The sequence below is a fragment of the Ursus americanus genome, chromosome 9, assembly GCF_024610735.1.
Source record: "Ursus americanus isolate L20-20 chromosome 9, mUrsAme1.1.p, whole genome shotgun sequence".
Lineage (NCBI taxonomy): Eukaryota > Metazoa > Chordata > Mammalia > Carnivora > Ursidae > Ursus > Ursus americanus.
Genome location: NC_142135.1, coordinates 44281977 through 44304655, shown reverse-complemented (window position 1 = coordinate 44304655; position 22679 = coordinate 44281977). Strand labels below are relative to the sequence as shown.

Here is a 22679-nt window from a genome sequence, read left to right as displayed (position 1 = left end):
TTTGTTCAGGTGTTATTGCTTAAGCCACGTCTCCTTATCATGTACTTTGCAGAATACTTTCTGGACATCATCAGATTTTATTTTGTTAGATTTGAGTGATCGGCCTCTTAAGATCTTTTTCAGTATTATTTCTGTAGCCCAAGGGTTTTAACTTTGTCTCCCAGCTTTGTGTCATCCTCAGATTTAATTAGCTAGTTTTTATCTTTAAGTCATGATTAAATATTAACCAGTACAGAGCTCAGATCAGAGCCACACAACATGGTGCTGAGAATCTCCCTTCAGGTCAATATCAATCCTTAATTAGAACTTTTGGAGAAGAATCATTAATTTTGTGTGGAATACTTATAAAAGAACTGTTATACAGCCCATATTTCTCCGTTTTGTCCTTAAAAATATCATCAGGAGTCCTTGCTTGACTACTTTCCCAGGTGTCCTCCTGGCTTATTCCCTCACCTTCTTCAGAGTGGCTTTCCCTGATGACCCACCCAGTTCCTCTGTGTCTTTGTACCTTGATTTATGCTTCTTCATATTATTTTTCACCATCTGTCATAATATTTTTATTAATGTGTTTATTGACTGTCTCCCCCAATTAGAATATAAGCTCCATGAAGACTGAAATTTAGTCTGTTTTATTAACTGCCACCTGCTCGGCACATGCCATATTGAAGCATTAACTAAGTATTTGTTGAATAAACAAGTGAGTGAATTCCAGATCTTCTATATATACCAGATAGGCCTGATAACTTAATAGTCGAGCATGGTATTATAAAATAAAATGTTTTATAATATGCAAACTGTTTTAACATTAACTCTTTGACAGTATTACTACTGTCAAAAAAGGAAATAAAACCGGTCATAATTTTAGTGAGTAAATATTTATGGAGCAGCAGTGGCATTGTGCCAAGCACTTGGGATATAGCACATGAGACCTGAAATTGACCCACTGGTCTGATATGATTTGTTTTTCATGAATTCTTCCTGGTATTCCTTTTATTAAATTTTCTAAGTTTTTAAAGCAGGATTAAGGATAATATCTACCAGTAAGTAGATTTGCAAAAATCAACAATTTTTTTCCTTTTTGAAAGTCAAAATGGCATTTACTTTTCTCATATCCCGTAGTACCTCTCCGTGTCCCACAAAAACCGCTAATAGCACGATGGAGGTATTGGCAAGTATTCTCAATAACCTGAAATATCTATAAAATAACCTGAGATTTGCACTTTGAAACCTTTCAATGTCCTTGGACTATTCTTTCTTCATCTCAGTCTGAAAACTGTAGTTAACAGAATAAACAGAAGCAAAGTAAGAGGTAATGATTCCTACTTTCTTCTTTTAGGTGATCAACAGGGTATCCTTGGTCCTTCTTTGATGTGAAGAGAATTTAGAATAGTTTGACTTTGTTTAGTTTTTATAATTTTTAATAATTTTAGTACATACAGAGCTGTGACCTTTCTAATACTATTCTTATAAATTAGCAACATTCTCTTACATGCATCCTGTGTGTCTCTACTCTTTACTTTATAAATGTCCCTTAAGGGGCACCTGGGTGGCACAGCGGTTAAGCGTCTGCCTTCGGCTCAGGGCGTGATCCTGGCGTTACGGGATCGAGCCCCACATCAGGCTCCTCCGCTAAGAGCCTGCTTCTTCCTCCCCCCACTCCCCCTGCTTGTGTTCCCTCTCTCGCTGGCTGTCTCTATCTCTGTTGAATAAATAAATAAATAAAATCTTTAAAAAAAAAAAAAAAGTCCCTTAAAAGTCAAAGTTCATCACTGACTCATGAAAAAGTAACAGTTATTTAATCTACCCATTTTCTTGGAAAGTCCTTTAAATGAAGTGCAAAAACTTTAAAAATACTTACTGAAATTAAATGGAAATTTACACCTTGCTACCATTTTCTGAAGTAAGTTTTCTCACTGGAATGCTCACCAGAACCATAGTATCTGAAAGAAAAATATTTACTACTGGTTAAGATCAGCTGAGACTTTTCTGCTTTAAAAAGAACACATTCCGTGGTTATCTGTCAAGTGTCCATCGGTGCACCTTAGATACAAATGAACTAGTGATAGGCGTCTTTGAAATGAAAATATGTATATGTGCCATATTCACTTTCTCTGCTATTCTCTCAGTCCGATGTAGAAACCAGAATACTTCAGGGTTATTCTTCATAACTTCTTACTGATGATAACTTTATAGTTTTGTAGATATGGATAGTATATGTAAATGAAAAAAGCTATTCTAATAGGGTGAGAGGATTGTGGATGATTTTTGTGAGTAGTGTGTTTTAATTTCCTCTAATTTTTAAAATCATCTTTTAAAAAGTTAAAAAGAAAGCCCGTAGCTTCAAAATGCATGTTAAGGTCTTCTGTAGAATCGGAAAGTTCTCATTCTCTGACTTCATGGCTGAATGATAAATTTATCAAGACCTTCAAGAAATCGTTGAATTCTTATTCCTTCCCTCACATTACTCACTTTTATCCTTCTGTTGAAGATCCAGATTTAATGAGTCGTGCCTTTCATAATGGTATTATTTGTAACAGAGAAAGGGGAGAAGTATAGTTCCATGTGAAAACCAAACTAAATCAGCTCAAAGAATTCTGATTAAGGTTTTTAGGTCAGGTTTGAAAATAAAGTTGATCTTAGGTGAAGGAGCTCATAAGGAAGCAAGCTCAGGAATATGTTTTCTACAATATTGTATTGAAACCAACATTTAGCCCAGGAATTTGCTGATTATGGTTCAGGTATAAGGTGAGACCACATCTCAGATTTTTTTTTTTTTAACATTTTTCACTTGTGGCATAAAAATAAACTCTACTTATCATAGTAATGCTTATTATTCTAGTAAATGTGCCACTGGAGTACTCTTTTTTGGTTTTAGAGGGTAGGTGGGAAGAACGGATTGTATTGAGTAAGAGCAACCTTATACAAAACATTAATAATATTAACACATACAGATCACTTATTCTGTGATAATGTTCTGATGCTTTGCTTAGAATAAGTCATTTAATTTTCTCACTACAGCCCTGCGATATAGATAGTATTATTATTCCCAGTTTCAGGTGGGTAATCACATGGAGGCGCAGAAAGATTTAAAAACTTCCTCAAGTTCACACACAGTTAAGTGATAGAATTGGAATATAAATGTAATATAATCTTAGGCTTTACAACCCATGTTCTTAGCCACATGGTATATTGCCTTTCAGAATCAATTCAGCTTAGCTCTTCATGTATTGGCACCATGTTTTCTCTTGGTCTTTTCTATTTTTTTTTTCTTAGACTTACCCTTTTATTTTAATAATGTATGGGAAAATTCATATAGTCTACCCCCTCCTTTCTTAGAGTAATATTTTTTAATATCAAATTCGTCTGAACACTAAACAAATTTTCTTCTATTAAAACTAGTAAAAATATAAGAGTTAAATAACTGAAACGCAAATGGTGTGCGAGATAGGGTTCATTTCCTTCTGTTGATTCTAACTTATGCAGTGTGAAGATCTAAGTAATTTAAATTAAATGTTTTAAAGATTTACTACACCCTTTGTCCATTAAATACTGTTTCTGTTCTTATACTTTGTCTTCCATTTTTTAAAAAATAAGAAACCTCTTAAATAGTTATAAGATGTTGTATAACATCTACACAAAAGTGAAGCAAAGCTGTAAAGGATATATCAAAAGTATAGAATCTCACCAGTAATTCTTTAGTCACTCCTTGTCATGGACATAAATATGCTTTATATGCTAAATAGACTGTTGCCAAAAGATATGATTCTTTTAGTGGTAGGCATAAATCATATAATAATGACCTGTACTATATTGGAGTTTTACTTCAGAATTTAAGGTTACTATTTTTAGGGCATTGTAAATAAGAACATATAAACCTGAGTTGCAAACAATGGCCAGTGGCAATCATATTAGATACCAGTAGTTTGGCAGTTCTGTGAGGTGTAGGAGAATTTTGAAAGCATATGCTGTAAAACTACTTGTCTTAAAAAGCAGTGTTTGGCATATATGCTCCTTCAGAATTTAAGACAAAAAATATTCTTATTTAATTTTGCAAAATTTTGTTTACATTTTAAAATTTGTGACATTATGCTGAATTTCAAGTCAGTATGTATTGCTTCTAGAGTTATTGGGTTCAGCACTCTTGAATTTAATATATTAAGAAACTGATAGAATATGTAGAAATAAAATATTGATATAGAACATATCCTCTGGTCTCATACCTAAATACAATGAATATAAACAAAGACAGTCAGTTCTTGTTTTTTTTTAAAGAAAAAATTTTTTAATTCAATTATTTACTTTTTTCCCTTACAGATTGCAGATTTTGGTTTATCAAAATGGCGTATGATGTCCCTCTCACAATCACGAACTAGTAAATCTTCACCAGAAGGAGGGACAATTATCTATATGCCACCTGAGAACTATGAACCTGGACAAAAATCAAGGGCCAGTGTCAAGCATGATATATATAGGTATAATATGTTACTTTTTGCTCAGAGTTAACCTTGTCTAAAAACAAGATTAATCAGAATTTTGAAGCTACATTTTTTTTTAAGATTTTATTTATTTTAGAGAGAGAGAGAGAGAGCACGGGGGGAGAGGCAGAAGGAGAGAGATAAGCAGACTCCCGCTGAGCGGGGAGCTGGATGTGGGGCTCCATCCCAGGACCCTGGGATCATGACCTGAGCTGAAGGCAGATGCTTAACTGACTGAGCCACCCAAGCTGCCCCAAAGCTACATTTTAAAGTGTGATTTTTAGTCTTCTCTCATAAGTGTAGTGAAAATAAAGTAGGGACCACAGGGGTTAATATTTTTCAAATTAGAGAGGCCTTGCTTTAAGCCACTTTTACATCCTTGAAAAAAATTTAAAGTGTATCTTATTGTCCTGTCAATTTATAATATAGTACTAAAAGGTTTTTATCTTATGTGACATTGATGAGGAGGGAGGGCAACAGTGTGATTAACACTTAACACTACCAAAGGAGACAGTACTTAGACCAGAAAAAAAGTCAATAGAATAGGGCTACATAAGACTATCTTTTTTATTGCCTTTTATTTTGTGTGAATAATAGAATCATGTAATTAGAGGTCATTAAGAATCATCCACAAGTTATCCTTGCCTATAACCTCAAATTTTTATTATAGTAATTTGTTAATTTTTTAAATTGGATTAACTCCCTTTCAAAACAAAACTGTATGTAAACATTCATATTTTTTATTGTATGTGGTGATTCTTTATATAGCATTTCATATCTTATTACTTGCAAAAATGATATCTCCACAGTCAGCTTTTAAAATCAGTGATTTTAGTTTATTATGCATAGTTAGTTCATACTGTCCTATATGTATATTTTTATCTTAAACAGCTATGCAGTGATCACATGGGAAGTCTTATCCAGAAAACAGCCTTTTGAAGGTAAGTGTACTTTCACTTCCTTATTCTAGATGACAGCATGTTGGTAGGCCATATCCAGAACTATCTAAATAAAGCCCATCTTATTTTAAATCTGCCTACCATTCATTTTGTGGAAAACACACTATAAAAACATAACAGTTTATCAATTCTGAATCCACTATACTGGAAACTGTACTGGATTAGGGGTCAGAAAAATGTAGATTCTAATTCTTGTTCTGAAAGTAATTAGCTCTGTGATCAAGCCACTAAATCTCTTGAGTCTTCGTTTCTTTTTTACTTGCAAAATGAAAAATTTGAATTTTTATTTCTAAGATTCATTCCAGCTCTAAAACTCTTTACTTGAAAACTTAATTAGTACTCCTTCTATAACAAATATTGAAGAATAATTTTTAAGTTTTCTGATACCATTGTCCATTTCCTTATTTTGAGGATTATATGGGTCAGCTTGCTGTGTAACAACCTCAGAATCTCAGTAGCTTTCAAAATAAACATGTTTCTCATTCACATTAGGTGTGAGTGTCCATTCTTGGCTATGCTAGGTTCCACTCAGTTCTGTCAGGTTCTGCTCTATTCATGTTCCATTGGCCAAATCAGATACATGACCAAGCTTAAAATTAATGAGGTGAGATGAGGCCATAAACTCCACCAGAGGAGGCAGACACATATATATGTCTTAAATAGAAAGGGGGATAATGCATTATTCCTAAGATTTTAAGTTTCCCTTATTTTCATTTGGTTGACTTCAGAATGTATTTAAGTAATATATTAAATCATAATATATTTCTAATGAATGAAATATATTTGTTTTGACAGAAGTCACCAATCCTTTACAGATCATGTATAGTGTATCACAAGGACATCGACCTAACATTAATGAAGAAAGTTTGCCACTTGATATACCTCATCGAGCACTTATGATCTCTCTAATAGAAAGTGGATGGGCACAAAATCCAGATGAAAGACCATCTTTCTTAAGTGAGTATACAGTTTTAGTCTGGACCTTTTGAATTACAAAAATAGCGAATATACTGTGAATAAAATATTCCTTGAAAAATTACACAAGTTAGATGGCAAGCTTAAAGTTTGTTTTCTTTTTTTTTAATTCAGTTGCTGTTTTTATTTTGTGATATAAGATTGGAGCAATAAGGAGGGGCTGTTGACTATCATAAAAAGGTTAGAAATTTATTCCAGGTACGATGGAACACCATTAAAGTGTGTTTTGTATGGAAATGACATCTAATTTAAGTTTTGGAGAGATCACTCTTGTTGCTATGTAGAAGATTGACTGGAGAAGAGTAGGAGTGGAAGCAAAGAGAGCACCTAGGAGACTGTAGGAAGAGTTTACTAATTAAAGTAGTAATCCAAGATATAAAAATTAGATAGAATTAAGATTTATTTCAGAGGTAGAACAGATCATCATCTAAATGTAAACACAGGAGAAAATTTTTATGACCTTGTGTTAATCAAAGAGCTCTTATATATGACATCAAAAACAAGATCCATGAAAAAAAATGATAATTGAGCTTTGAAAAAACTAAAAATTTTTGCACTTCAAAAGATGCTATTAAGAAAAAGTGAAAAGATAAGCCACAGACTGGGGAATCATCTCTCTAACTAAAAAAGCAATGAAATATATTTTTTATTCAAAATTTGTGTCCAATGCTCATTAGTACTATATTTAAAAAATCAAAAGTTGCTTGTAATGGATTCACATTTTATTTCTTATTTCTCAGAGCTGTGTGGGAGGGTGTATATCTCCTTTTCCTCAGTGCCACTTCCAAATAGTCACTTCTTTTCCATTTTCTAAAAATTCTAGCTTCTCTGCAGATCATACCATTAGGTCATACTTACTTCTCTACAGACTTCCTGGGTTTTCCCTATTGTTCTTTAAAGACTTTGACTTTTGGCTTTCTAACTTTACCCTGCTTTGATCAGTATTGCTGAATACCTGAAGGAGCCTTCTGCAGATCACAGAGCTCTCTCTTTGTATATGTCTCCCCTCTCTGGTACTGCACTATGAACTCTTACCTGCCTTGGTCTACCCAGACTCTTAGCCCCATCTCTTCAATTAAGTTTCCACTCAATTGAGAGGTGAGGCTCCACCTCTCTTCCCTCTTAAACTGCAGCTAGAAACTCAACACAGTGAGCATGAGCAATCATAAGGCTCACCTGATTTGTTTCCCATCTCTTCAGTGACCACTGTCCTTTGCTGCCTGGTATCTAGTATCTTGAAAAACATTGTTTCATGTATTTTATCTGGCTGTTTTGGTTGTTTTAGGCAGAGTGGCAAATCAAACCCTGTTGCTCCATCTTGGCCAGAAGTGGGAGTTATTTATTGGTTTATCTTTAAATTAATGGCCAGGGCGCCTAGGTGGTTCAGTCAGTTAAGAATGAAGTATCTGCCTTCGGCTCAGGTCATGATTCCAGTCCTAGGATCAGGTCATGATTCCAGGTCCTGGGATCAAGCCTGGTGCATCAGGCTCCCTGCTCAGTGGGGAGTCTGCTTCTCTCTCTGCCCCCCCCTTCTCGTGCACATTCTCTCTCTCTCTCTCAAATAAATAAAATCTTTAACATTAATTAATTTATTTATTTATTAATGGCCAAAACTGGACAGTAAACACTACTTAGCAATTCTGTTATGCTTCTCAAATACAGGTACTATTCCATTTTCATAGATCAACTGTTCTAAAGGTATGGTACAAGGACCCCTGGGGTGGTTGGTCATAAAGAAGAATTCACAAAATCAAAACTCTTTTCAAAATAATAAATACTAAGATTATGTTTTTTAATTCTCATTCTCTCATGAGTATATAGTGGATTTTTCCAAAGGCTAAATGAGGTATGGTGGTCTCATTGTTCCAACAAATAATGGAATGTATTCTCACATATTCTGATCTTTTAAATTTTTCTCAGTTTTAATTTGTAATATAGTAAATATCAATAGATATGACACACACACATACAAAAGCTACTTGGGATAGTCAATAATTTTGAAGAACCCCAAGACCTAAAAGTTTGAGAATTGCTTCCTTATATCAATGATCATCTTGTACTATTGTAGGAGATACCTAAGGCCCATTCTTTATGTTCCCAAAGTGAAGATGAAATTCCATTTCAGTCCCCGAGAAGGAAAGTATAGGAAGAACATTTCCAGCTTCTATGTGCCCCTCAGCACTCTTCCTCAGACTTACCTTATTTGTTAATTTTGGAGAAAAACTGAGCATGCTTATCTGGTCCCTTCTCAGTTTTTTTCCTTCTTTTAGAAGTCAGCCTGTCTAAAGGATGCATACATTTTCTGCTCCCCCATGTGGAAGTAGATGAGGCCTGTGGCTGAGTAAAGCTGTGAACTCTTTCCAAGCCCATTGGCTACAGCTCTAAAGGTAAATTCTCCAATTATCTTTATCAGTAATAAAGGTTGATACTTTGATCATCATTTATCATTATTCTGAGGCTTTTCTTGATAGATTCTGAGCTTAGGAAAAGAAGACAGGGGTAATACCTTAGCCTCCTTTCTTAAACCTCCTGCACCTCGTGCTCCGTCTTTCCTTTGAGCTGATCACCTGTTCTCACATTACATTAAGAAAATAGAAACCATGAGAGAGTACTACTACCTCACAGATCCGCTACCAGATCTACAATCTTAGTTGTACTTATATCCATCCTTCCTGCCTTATCTTTTTTACAGGGGAAAAAACTGTCCATATACTTGTACAAATGTAAACATGCCACTTGTGCTCTGGATACCATTCCCAAACCCTCTCCAGGTTCTGTTCCTTTATAGTCTTGCTCTACTCTCACAGTGCCAATCTCAGCCTGTCTGCTGGATCATTCAGCTATCATGCAGATATATTCCATTATCGTCCCCTATCTTTATATAGGAAAAAAAAAAAAAACTCAACTTCATATGTTGACTTCAGTACCACCTCATTTTTTGGCTCTCGTTCAAATCTAAACACCTTGTAGGAATTGTCCATACTTGTTGTCTCTGCTTCTTTCCCTCTAATTCAGTTTTTAACAAACTGATACCAGTCTTCTCTTTTCATATCTCCACTAAAGCTACATTGTTGGGGTTACCAAGGATGGCAAAGTTAGAAAATCCTGCTTATCTTACTTGGCTTCTCGGCAGATTAAACATGACTCACTATTCCTTCCTTGAAACTTTCTTTCTGGTGGCTTCAAGACACAAGAGGCTACACAATTTAGTATCCTGTCTTCCTCAATCTCTTTTTCTTCCTCTACTCAATTTCTGACTGTTGGAGTGCCTCAGAGCTCTAACATGGGCCCTTTACTATCTGTATCCTGTCTATATTCACCCCCTAGATAATCCAGTCCAGACCATGGCTTTTTATATCATCTATATGTTAGTGATGCCCAGTTTTACATCTGGAGCCCTGGCCTCTCCTTTCAGCAGTAAATTTGTATATTATTATAGTAGTTGTAGTAGTAATGATGATTTCTATTTGTTGGCTATTATGAATAATGCTGCTGTGGATGTTCATATGCACGTCTTTGTGTGAACATGCTTTCATTTCTTAGATTGCTACCAATGAGTTGAATTGTTGGGTTGTATGGTAAATTTATCTTTCATTTTTAAGAAACTCCCAAATGTTTTCCAAAATGCCTGCATCATGTTACATTCCCATTCTTAAATTGGGTTATTGGTCTTACTATTGTCAGAGTTCTTTATATATTTTAGATACAAGTCCTTTAACAGATACATGACATGAAAAATGTCTTCCAGTCTGGGGCTTGTCTTTCCATTTTTCTTAATAGCAGCTTTTTGAAGTGCAAAAGTTTTCAATTTTTTTGAAGTGCATTTATCAAAATTCTTTATGGATTCTGCTTTTAATGTCATATCTAAAAATTCTTGGCCTAACCCAAGGTCATGAAGATTTTCTCCTATATTTACATTTAAGTGCATGATCCGTTTCAAGTTAATTCTATGTATGGTGTTAGGTAAGAGTGTAAATTTGTCTTTTTTTATGTGGACATCCAGCTGTCCTAGCACCATTTGTTCAAAAGATGATCCTTTTTCTATTGAATTGCCTCAGCAACTTTGTCAAAAAGCAATTGACCATAACTGTAAGGGTTTATTTTTAGACTCTCAAGTGTATTCCACGATGTATATTTCTATCTTTATGCATATAATAAAGGCCCTTAAGAGGGTTGAATGTCAAGAGTTTGGGGAAAAAATTGACCTTGGGCCTTATCAGTGAAATATTAGCATTTATAGTTTGCAATTTAATGATTAGAGCAATCTGAACTCAATTTTTTTTTTCTTATTTAGAATGTTTAATAGAACTTGAACCAGTTCTGAGGACATTTGAAGAGATAACTTTTCTTGAAGCTGTTATTCAACTAAAGAAAACAAAGGTAAATTGCTAAATGAAATAGTAGAAATTGAATTTAAAACAATCACATATCCTTCATGGAGATTTTCAGCTTAGTTTAATTTAGTTTTTATCTATATATTTTTCACACATACAAGCTACAGTACTAGGGTGATAGAGTTTAACAGAGACTATGAATACTGCTTTTTCTGTCACCAAAGAGCTTTTCCATTTCATTCAAATGCCACTCTCAGAGGCATTTCCAGAACTCCCATATATCAAATGTAAGTTTAAAATGTGTGATGAATGCCTGTTATGAACAATGAATGCCCTAAATCACTAGGGTTTTTTTAACCTATATTTCTTAACCTAAAGTTTTAGTATATACAGAGTAATTAGAAGTCTGGGTTCTTACACTTCTTTTTATTCAGTGTTCTTGGGCTTTTTTGGGATTTATTGCCAGGCTAAGCTATAGAATTGTGTTAATATTTGAGGCCAAAATGTATAGTTTTAATGCTTTATTTTATTTTGTTTTGTTTTCCCACTCAAAAACTCTATGTTGCATAAATCAAAGTAACAGTTGATATGCATTACTTAGAACAATTGTCCTATTTACTCATTCTGGCTTTTGTAGATTAGAACAATTGAAGAGACCTACTACTTTCTTAAGATTATCAAGGTTTTCTTAAGATTATCAAAATTTTTTTAAAAAAGCAACTACAGCCCTTTAGGGACAAAGTAAGCATAGTTGAACACTTGCTGAGTTTCATTAAATAGCATCTAAGATATAATAATAAAAATAATCAGTTATTTACCAAAGTCTTGAGTTGTGAACAAGCATAGTCTACAATTTATGTATCATTAAATGACAGTGATTGCCTCTTGCAGTTTGCTGGATCTTTTGACATAATCTTTAGTTTAAAAGGGAAATGCATGAAGAAACAACTTCCTTTAGCCAAATTAAAAATTGATAGTGGCAGTATTAGTGCCTGTTTTTTAAGGAACTAGAGAACTGTGTTTTAATTCTTTTGATTACTTTTCACTGACCTCCCTACTTCTGAGTAGTTACAGTCTTTTCTAGAACATTCCAATCTCTCCACTTCTTAGTAGCTACAAACTTCTGTAGTTTTTTGTTTTTGCTTTATCTTTTCAGTTCTCTTTTCTCTCCTCACAACTTTCTCTTCTTCTGCCAAGCAAAGGTGGATAGAAGAATTTGTTCCCTTGGTTATAAAGTGGAAGAGAACCATTCCAGTTCCTTTCCCCCCCTCAAAAAAACTTAAACACTAGGATCTATTTTTTATTTCATTATTTATTTTACCACCAATTAACATATAATGTATTATTGGTTTCAGAGGTGCAGGTCTGTGATTCATCAGTCTTATGTAATACCCAGTGCTCATTACATCACATGCCTGCCTTGATATCCATCACCCAGTTATCCCATCCCCTCACCTCTCCCCTCCAGCAACCTTCAATTTGTTTCCTATGATTAAGAGTCTCTTATCGTTTGTCTCCCTCTCTGGTTTTGTCTTGTTTTATTTTTTCCTCTCTTCCCCTGTGATCCTCTATTTTGTTTCTTAAATTCCATGTATCAGTGAGATCATATGATAATTGTCTTTTTCTGATTGACTTATTTTGCTTAGCATAATACTTTCTAGTTCCAGCCACGCTGTTGCAAAACACTAGGATCTATATTTAAAACTGTTAATTTTTTTAGAAGAAATTTAGGCTTTTTAAATAGTTTAAAGTACATATTTTCAAATACCTGAATACCATTTAATAATAGCATTGCTAAATTACTAAAAAAAGCATTACTTTCTTTGTTGTTCTTAACCAGCTGTATTGTTTTTACTCAGGATTTTAATTTTTTTCTATTAAAAAAAATTATCAATCCTGTGAAACTGGTAGGGGAAGAATATCATCTCTATAGATAAGACAACTGAGGTGTATAGGAAAGTTACATAACACTCTACACAGCTAGCTAATGGCAGGGCCAAGAGTAGAATATAAATTTAATAAGATTTTCCATCAAGAAATTTCTGGGGGAACCTGGGTGGCTCAATCAGTTAAGCACCTGACTCCTGATTTTAGCTCAGGTTGTGATCTCAGAGTCATGAGATCAAGCCCCACATAAGGCTCCACACTCCATGCAGAGTCTTCTCCAGGTTCTGTTCCTCTCCCTCTGCCCCTCCTCCTGCTTGAGCATGCATGTGCTCTCGCTCTCTCTCTTTCTCAAATAAATAAATAAAATCTTTAAAGAAAAAAAAAAGGAAAGAAATTTCTGAAAACCCAGGGCTCCTGGGTGGCTCAGTTGGTTAAGCATCTGCCTTTGGCTCCGGTCATGATCCCAGAGTCCTGAGATCGAGCTGGCATCAGACTTCCCAGGATACCTAACAATTAGATTTTAGTCATGAGACTTATTCTCAGTTTACTAATCTGTAAACTGGAGATAAGTATTTTGCAGGATTACTGTAACGAGGATTATAAACAAAAAAGTCCTAAGATTACTTAGTAAGCATTCAGTAAATGCTAGCTATTAGGCAGATGACTTATTTATATGCTATACCTCTGCATTAAAATCATTTAGTTGCTTACTCCCGTCTCTATAAACCAGTCGGGTTAGCTGCCATCACTAGTGAGTGATTTAAAAAACAAACCTGTCGGGGGGCGCCTGGGTGGCACAGCGGTTGAGCGTCTGCCTTCGGCTCAGGGCGTGATCCCGGTGTTATGGGATCGAGCCCCACATCAGGCTCCTCTGCTATGAGCCTGCTTCTTCCTCTCCCACTCCCCCTGCTTGTGTTCCCTCTCTCGCTGGCTGTCTCTATCCTGTCGAATAAATAAATAAAATCTTTAAAAAAAAAAAAAAACAAACCTGTCAGTATGCTTTTCTTCTCCAAACCAACATACTGTCAACTGCTCTACAGAACTTTAGAAATTGGTGGGTGCTACACCCACCCCTCCATTATTCATACTTATGACTGTCTGCTCCATTACATGGGTAGGAATTTTAGAAGAAAAAAACACTATTCATCTGTATATATAATCCACCTAGCATAGTACTTTGCATAAACGAATCCAATGAGCATTTGTTAAATACATTTTTATGTGAACCCTTAGAATTATTCTTTGGATCTGTCTCTGTTATATAAGGTTTTTCTGTGCTTTTAAATTTATTGAAACCTTTCTGATAGTGCAATATCCTTGAATTAATAACATCATTTTTCAAAACTGATGTTATGATAATTAAAATTATTTATGCACTAGTAAATCAACCCCTAGAAAGAAATGAAATGGAATATTAAGAAAAAACTTCTTTTGGTTCAGTTTTTACTTTTTAAGATATAGGAAAGGCTATCTGTGAAAACATGAATTATGGGACCTGGTTCAAAGAACTGAAAGGAATGTAGGAACCTCAAACAAAACAAGTCACCCTAATTGGTGGTTTTTGTTTTCAGAAATTTCTTCCTTCCTTCCTTCCTTCCTTCCTTCCTTCCTTCCTTCCTTCCTTCCTTTCTTCCTTCCTTTTTTCCTTCCTTCCTCCCTCCCTCCCTTTGTCCCTCCCTGCCTTACTTACTTTCTTTTTTTTAGAAGGTTTTAGGCACAGTGCCTAGGATATAGTAAATACTTAAAAATTATGATAGACGCATATACTTACACAAATTGAAATTTGTTAAGTACCTAGTTCATACCAGATGCTGTATATTCATTATCTCACTTAATCTCTAAAACAGTCCTGCATGTAGGTATTAGTCCATCTTTTTTTTTTTTAAGATTTTATTTATTTATTAGAGAGCAAGTGGGAGAAAGAGCACGAGCTGAGTGGAGGACAGAGGGAGAGGGAGGAATAGACTCCCAGCTGGGCAGGGAGCTTGATGCGGGGGCTTGATCCCAGGACCCTGGGATCATGACCTGAGCTAAAGGCAGATGCTTAACCAACTGAGCCACCCAGGCGCCCCACTATTAGTCCATCTTTAAAGATAAATTTGCTCAAGGTAACCAATTAAGATGAGGCAGGATTCAAAGTCTGTTTCTCTAAAGTTATTACCCCTATTCTAAGCTGTTTCTACCTTAAGGTTATATATTATATCCTCAAATGATTTAACTTCACTTTTCATTGATTTTGTATAAACATATAAAGTATGTTAAGTGGATTGTATTTTACTCATATAATTTCTTAATCACCTCCAACTAAAGGACATATATGCATTCATTCCTGTTACAGAGTGCTTTGAGCACTATTCACTTATGTGACAAGAAGAAAATGGAGTCATCTCTGAACATACCTGTAACTCATGGACCACAGGAGGTAAAAAAAATTGTGTTGATAAAATCAAAATGTGAGAAGAATATGAAAAATCATTCAGTCTTAATTCCTTCCTTTATATGTGGGAAGCTGACACCCCAGGAGATTTTAGGATTTATTAGGTAGCTGATAAATTCAGCACTCCTAATTTTCATGCCACCGTTCATCTCATTGAATCATACATAGTCCTTGCTTCTTTGTTTGCCATTAACTTTAGTCCCTGTCATTGTTTCATATAATGGATGGTGTTCCAGTGTGGTCCATAGGCAAATCACTGATTACATTTTTACCATTATATTTATGCCTTCTTATCCAAATGTAAACTAGCTATAATACTGCTTTGTCCTTACCTCTTGCAATGATTAATGAAAGGAAAATGCCATTTCCATGGCTATCAAAAAGGAAAGATTTCTTTAGTAGCATTCATTCATATTTCAAATTAATAATTCTCCGAAGAATATATAAGATTGTTATTTTATATATGTTTCTTTAATTTTGTAAGGTATAAGTTGTAATAGTTTTTAGTCTTTTTTATAGTAAACCAAAATCAACAACTATTTAGAAATTAAAGCTATATACCTTTAAAAATGATTTTCTGTTAACCTAAATCATTTATCTTCTATTTACTTTAGGAATCATGTGGATCCTCTCAGCTCCATGAAAATAGTGATTCTGCTAGAGCCTCAAAGTCCCTGTCCGCTCCTCAAGACAATGATTTTTTATCTAGTATGTAAATTTTTCAGTCAGTATTACTTGCAAGTTTTTCATTTTCTTTTAAGATCATATTATTGATAAGCAGTCATGGTTTGTATGGAACATGTCTTTCATCTGCAGCCGTAACTCATTTTTTAAAAATGTTAAGAGTCTTAAGTTGTGAAAATAGTAGTGGGATGTTCCACAAATACATTAAAATATTGAAGACATTGTGTTAGACTCTGTGAAAAGATATTTAAAAAATTTCTTCTAAGAGAAGAGAAATATTCCTAAGTAACCATAGTATGAAATAGAAAGTGATGTATTATAAAAGAGATGTGGATATAGAGCTATGGTAATACACTGGAAAAGTAACATTTTTTACAAAGCATTTCACAACAACCTTGTGAGGGAGATATTCCTCATTTTACAGATTTTTAAGATCAAGACTTCCTGGATCACATAGTTAGTAGCTGACAAATCCAAGACTCGAAGCCAGGTCTTTTGATAAATATTTTCATGTCACTCCACTACACCATGTTGTCATCATGAAGAAATTGTTTCTGACTGAAGGTTGGACCTATAGTTATAAAGATGGGCATTCCAGGCAAAAGGAACAACATAGAGGCACAGAAGCAAGAAAACAGAGAACAGTGAGTAGTTGGGTTTAGCTGGTAAAGAGGATGAATGAAAGGAGATAAAAGATCAGTAGGGTGGAGTCATACCATCACAGCTTCTAAGACTTGCTGAGCTATTTGGGCTTTTTCACTTGGTTAGGGAGCAACTATTGCAAATATTTGAGCAAGGGTGTGACATGATAAAAATGTTTTGCTTTAGGAAGATTCATCCTGGCTGGAATATTAAGCTCTTTTGGAAGGAAAAGGAGAATGGAGGTGGGGAAACCAATTAGTAGACTGTTAGTCTGTTACTATTATACGTGAGAGGTTATGAGACCTGATGCAGAGTACAAGAAGGGAGAAATGATGAGAGGTGTTATGGAGGGCATACTTGAAGGAGTTTATAGCATTTTACTTGTAGGAAAGAAGAGAGAAAAAAAGAGCTGAACAGGTTGTCAAGCCTGGTGACTTGAAGAACATTGGTGCTATTAACAGAAATAATTGAAATAGGTTTTAGAGTTAGATGAATAATTAAGTTTTTAATTTTTTTTTTTTTCAAATTTGAGGTGCTTAGCAGCGCATATGAGGTTGATGTCTGGTGGACTGTTGAAAACGTAAGACTAAGGCTCAGTGAAGACAGGAAATTTAATTACATAGATTTGGGAACAGAGCTGACAGTTGAGGCCCTGAGGTTGAATAGAATTACCAAGGAAGAGTGTAGAAAGGCACATATCATAAATAGATTTAGAAGACACATTTAAAGTACAGAAGGAGGAAGAAGACACAGAAGAAATATGGGATTATGTGAAGAAGCAAAATTTCATTATTTATAATTTACATAAAACAGACAAGCGCAGAAGTGTAGTAAAAACATTCATAATAAACACATTTTTGTCTAAAATATATTTACTTGTGGAGTTAGATTTATGAACCAGCTTTAATAACAGTGAAAATTTAAAGACATTGAATACTATCCTCTGTGTGACCCAGATATTGATATTTTAGCTAATAGGAATAGCTAAGGACTATTCTACCCCTAATGAAGATATTGTGTTTTGTAGGAAAAACTCAAGACTTTCCTACGCTGTGTCACTACCCAATAAATCACAGTTGCAATAGTAACATTTCTTCAGCTCAGAAGGGGACATTTTGTGATCACAAGACCACCCCATTCTCTTTAGCGGTAATAACTCCATTCCCAGCTGAGGGAAATTCAGGTAAATATTTAACACTTTGTAAATGATGCTGTTTATCTCACAACTATATGTTCAGTAGATTTGCCATGCAATAAGCTTTATTTGTCGGGGCGCCTGGGTGGCTCAGTCATTAGGCGTCTGCCTTTGGCTCAGGGCGTGATCCCGGCGTTCTGGGATCAAGACCCACATCAGGCTCCTCTGCTGGGAGCCTGCTTCTTCCTCTCCCACTCCCTCTGCTTGTGTTCCCTCTCTTGCTGGCTGTCTCTCTCTCTGTTCTCTGTCAGATAAATAAATAAAATCTTTAAAAAAAAAAAAACAAGTTTTATTTGTCTTTATTTCTTCAACATGATAAATATATACCTTCTTAAGTAGGAAAGCACTTCCAGTCCTAGGAGATGAGTGCTGACATGTAACAATAGGCCCACATGGTAGTTCATACACATCTGTCTAGGGAGGAAGTGCTAAAAGGAGGTGTGACTTAATATGTTTCTAAAGTAAAGTTATTTTTGTTTATTTAAAAAATATGCAGGTATTCTTTATATTAAAATATATATGTATATATCTATAACATAGATTGGGTTTTGCCCCCTGTGGATTTATAGCATATAAAAAGTCTTTTTCTGGGAAGGGAACTGAAAGGAAAAAAAGAGATAACCCAAGTATCTGAGTGTCTCCTGAAAATTAACAGCATCCCCCAAAATACTTGTATTCCATATTAGCATAATCATGGAAAATTAGGGGTTTTATTCCTTATTATTTCTTTGTTCATCTAATTTTACTCATAGTTATATATCTGTCCTCAACTCATTTGTCATCCCTTGCCCCTCTACAGAGCGATTACAGCCTGGCATAGCCCAACAGTGGATCCAGAGTAAAAGGGAAGACATCGTGAGCCAGATGACAGAAGCCTGCCTTAACCAGTCGCTAGACGCTCTTCTGTCCAGGGACTTGATCATGAAGGAGGACTATGAACTCATTAGTACCAAACCTACAAGGACCTCAAAAGTCAGACAGTTACTGGACACCACTGACATCCAAGGAGAAGAATTTGCCAAAGTTATAGTACAAAAGTTGAAAGATAACAAGCAAATGGGTCTTCAACCTTACCCGGAAATACTTGTGGTTTCTCGATCACAATCTTTAAATTTATTTCAAAATAAAAGCTTATAAGTGACTCTTTTTCAGGAAGAAAAGTCATTCTCTATAAGGGTATTTTATATTTCTATTGCCTTTATCTTATTGTTTTTATAAAATCCACATGAGTATTAGAAGCTTTAAAGCTTCTTTAAAGAAGTTTCTTCTTCAGGTAAATATTAGTCTTCTTCCATGATGTTATAGTATTTTTTAAAATTAATATATTGGAAAGTCTGCATTTTGCTACTGAGTTCAATTGTCTCTTTGGTTAATTGAACTTATTTTTTAAATGTAATAATTATATTCTTGTATATAACAGTGTCTTAAGGTGTCATGCATTTTTCATGGAAGCCATTTTCATATTCACCTTCTTTGTGGGTTATTTATTACTTGTCTAAGATGCAGTTTGGCATTTGGAAATGTAGCCTTTATACTTAAATTAGAGCTAGTACAGCATTTCTAACTTATAGTGCCAGGTTCAGATCCTCTCCAAAAGCTTGTTCATTAAACTTTGTTATCCAGATTACATTTTAAAATCTTATTCATTGAATTCTTCTTTTAAAAAAATGTTTCAAAGGTAAAGTGATACAAAGTATATGAAGAAAAAATTAATCTTTCAATATATGTTTCTACCCTCATTTCTAACCTTAACTAGCAACCGAGGTAACCAAAACTTAACAGCACACTGTTTATCCTTCTATACCCTTCTTCCTACTCATACGTATACAGTCATGTGGGAAAGGGTCTTTCATTAATATTATAACACATCATACTACAACCTAATTGTTGCACTCAACAGTGTATCAGGTGCAGCCTTCCAGATCATGTATAAATCTAACTCATTCTTTTTAATTGCTGCATGGTATCAAGGCTGCTTTTTTATTTTTTAACTTGTTCACCAAGTTTAACTGAAACAATATAGTGTGAGTTATTTTTTTGGTTAACAACTTATGTTACTAAAAGAAAACTTAGAAGGTATAATCCCTCTTCTGAAATGTTTATTAGTAATGTCAGCAAAAAGTGTGATGCAGGATAAATTCTAAACAAACTTTCAAGAAGCACCAGACGTGCAGTATGAGAAAAGAAGGAGAAGGAGATTGGGGCAATTAAATATTTTATTAAAATTATAAAATAAGTATTTTAATCTCCATTTGGAGCTTGACATTAACCTGTGGCGCCTCATTACTATGTCTCTGAGAAATATGGAAATTAGTAGGGAAAAATGGAAACCAATTAAGTATATGAGTTATCTATTCCCTCTCTTATTTTTAAGGTGTTAGGATAAAAATTTAATTTGGGAAATAAGTTGAGGAGATGGGATTGTTTTAGGTAGTACATAGACACAGCACTAACATTTAAGTCAAATAGTAAGGAAGTTCTTTTCAGTTCTTCCTTGGGCCTTCTAATTAAGTAAAGGAGAATGTCACAATTGTGCAGTCATCTTTCGATCCCCCTTGTTAAGAAAAAGAGTAGGCTTCAGAATTTCGGAAATAATATTTAGCAAGAATTTGTAGTTATTTAAATTACATTTATTTGAAAATGACATACATATGACAATTAGTACTAATTTTGTATTTATAATATATAATGTTTCATTTTATCATGTTCAAATAAAAACAATCAGAAATACTAAATTGTAATATAGGTAGTACATGAGTGTGACAGCAAACATAGAAGTAGTAGAAGGATGACATTAAGATTGTCACTCAAGGAAGGGACCTAATAATCTATAATTATCTGGTTTTTTTAATTAGCTAGTACTAGATAATCTGAAAATGGCATTCTGGGCAGTGTATTTTAAGAGTCTTACCCGAAAGTGTCATCCACAGAGCAGCTGCATTAGCATCACCGGGAGCTTGTGAGAAATGCAAATTCATGGCCTCTATCTCAAACCTGAATCAATCTCCGGTAGTAAGGCTCAGAAATCTGTTTTAACGGGGCGCCTGGGTGGCACAGCGGTTAAGCATCTGCCTTTGGCTCAGGGCGTGATCCCGGCGTTATGGGATCGAGCCCCACATCAGGCTCTTCAGCTATGAGCCTGCTTCTTCCTCTCCCGCTCCCCCTGCTTGTGTTCCCTCTCTCGCTGGCTGTCTCTATCTCTGTCGAATAAATAAATAAAATATTAAAAAAAAAAAAAAGAAATCTATTTTAACAAACCATCCAGGCCATTATGTGTGTTAAAGTTTGAGACTCTGTTTTAAGAAATGCAATAGAATTATGCTTGAAATAATTTCCCTTTAGGTTCACAGATCTGTTTTCCTTATGTCCGTTTGCTGCGTTTGTCTTCAGGATGTATAGTCTCAGAACTGAGGTTGTTTTTTGGTTTCTGTTTTTGTTTTTTTTTTTTTAATTTTTATTTTGTTATATTAGTCACCATAGAGTACATCCCCAGTTTTTGATGCAATGTTCCATAATTCATTATTTGCATATAACACCCAGTGCACCATGCAATATGTGCCCTCCTTAATACCCATCACCAGCCTATCCCATTCCCCCACCACCCTCCCCGCTGAAGCCCTCAGTTTTGTTTGATTAGGAAATTTAATTTTTTTTTTTTTGCACCCACTTGAATTCCCAAAACAACTAAAGACATGTTTTGCATTTTGGAAAGATCATTGAAACATGATAATCAGATCAGTAGATTGAATCTACCACTCAGCCTTTTAAAGAAGTACTTAAGAAGGGGACAAACACTCGAATTATGACAACAGAAGAGCTGAGCTGGGGCGCCTGGGTGGCACAGCCGTTACGCGTCTGCCTTCGGCTCAGGGCGTGATCCCGGTGTTCTGGGATCGAGCCCCACATCAGGCTCCTCTGCTATGAGCCTGCTTCTTCCTCTCCCACTCCTGCTTGTGTTCCCTCCCTCGCTGGCTGTCTCTATCTCTGTCGAATAAATAAATAAAATCTTTAAAAAAAAAAAAGAAGGAGCTGAGCTGATGTGGGACAAGACAAGAAGCGAGACTAAATTTGCTGAAAGTTATGCTAAAGAAATTGGCATCACTATGAAAGACTGGGATGTTGCAGTGGCAGTATCCAGCAGTGGGAGCTGGTTTTTATCTTCTTCCCCTGTCATTATCCTCTGCTCTCCCTCCCCCACCTCAAATACTTGTTTTCCTAATTATTGAAGAAAAATTATGATCAGTTGGGAGAACAGGAGAATCAGTGATCTTTCATGTTAAGCCACCCTCACAAATGTGTCGTTGGTTTCAGGAATTTGTTTCTTCTCTACAATCTCAACTCACATCTCTCAAAGCCCAGTTCCCAAGCTCCTGCTTTTCCACCCCTTCTCCCCTGGACCTTTTTTCTTTCAAACACCCAGCTTTCTTTTAAAAACAAAATTCCTCTGCTTGACTTGTCTGTCCCTTCTCATCCTCTTCCTGAAAAATTATGCTGCCTTTACTCTTTTCACCAATTTCATTCTTTTTTTTTTTTTAAGATTTTTTATTTATTTATTCTACAGAGACAGAGACAGCCAGCGAGAGAGGGAACACAAGCAGGGGGAGTGGGAGAGGAAGAAGCAGGCTCATAGCAGAGGAGCCCGATGTGGGGCTCGATCCCAGAACGCTGGGATCATGCCCTGAGCTGAAGGCAGATGCTTAACCACTGTGCCACCCAGGCGCCCCTACCAATTTCATTCTTATCTTTTAAATTTTTTAAAGGAATGCCTGGGTGGCTCATTCGGTTAAGCGTCATGGTCATGATCTCAGAGTCCTGGAATGGAGCCACGCATCAAGCTCCAATTTCATTCTTATCTTTTAAATTTTTTAAAGGAATGCCTAGGTGGCTCATTCGGTTAAGCGTCAGGTCATGATCTCAGAGTCCTGGAATGGAGCCACGCATCAAGCTCCGAGCTTGGCAGGAGTCTACTTGAGGATTCCCTCTTTTCCTCTCCCTCTGCCCCTCCCCCCCTGCTCTCTCTCTCTAAAATAAATAAGTAAATATTTAGGGGGGTGGGGAAAGAGGGAGAAACAGACTCCCTGCTGAGCAGGG

General features: G+C 35.4%; 1 protein-coding gene across 2 annotated transcripts in view; it reads left to right on the top strand.

The window, feature by feature from the left end:
- The window catches only part of RIPK2 (receptor interacting serine/threonine kinase 2), a 30085-nt gene extending 10258 nt beyond the window's left edge, over positions 1 to 19827 (top strand). For both annotated transcript variants that reach the window (XM_045806014.2, XM_045806013.2), the window contains 8 exons: positions 4315 to 4472; positions 5367 to 5416; positions 6230 to 6391; positions 10704 to 10789; positions 14969 to 15052; positions 15682 to 15775; positions 17421 to 17576; positions 18388 to 19827. In XM_045806014.2, the coding sequence (XP_045661970.1) occupies positions 4315 to 4472; positions 5367 to 5416; positions 6230 to 6391; positions 10704 to 10789; positions 14969 to 15052; positions 15682 to 15775; positions 17421 to 17576; positions 18388 to 18725 (1128 nt within the window). In that variant the 3' untranslated portion in view covers positions 18726 to 19827. The remainder of the gene's footprint in view (positions 1 to 4314; positions 4473 to 5366; positions 5417 to 6229; positions 6392 to 10703; positions 10790 to 14968; positions 15053 to 15681; positions 15776 to 17420; positions 17577 to 18387) is intronic.
- The last annotated feature ends 2852 nt before the right edge of the window (positions 19828 to 22679 follow it).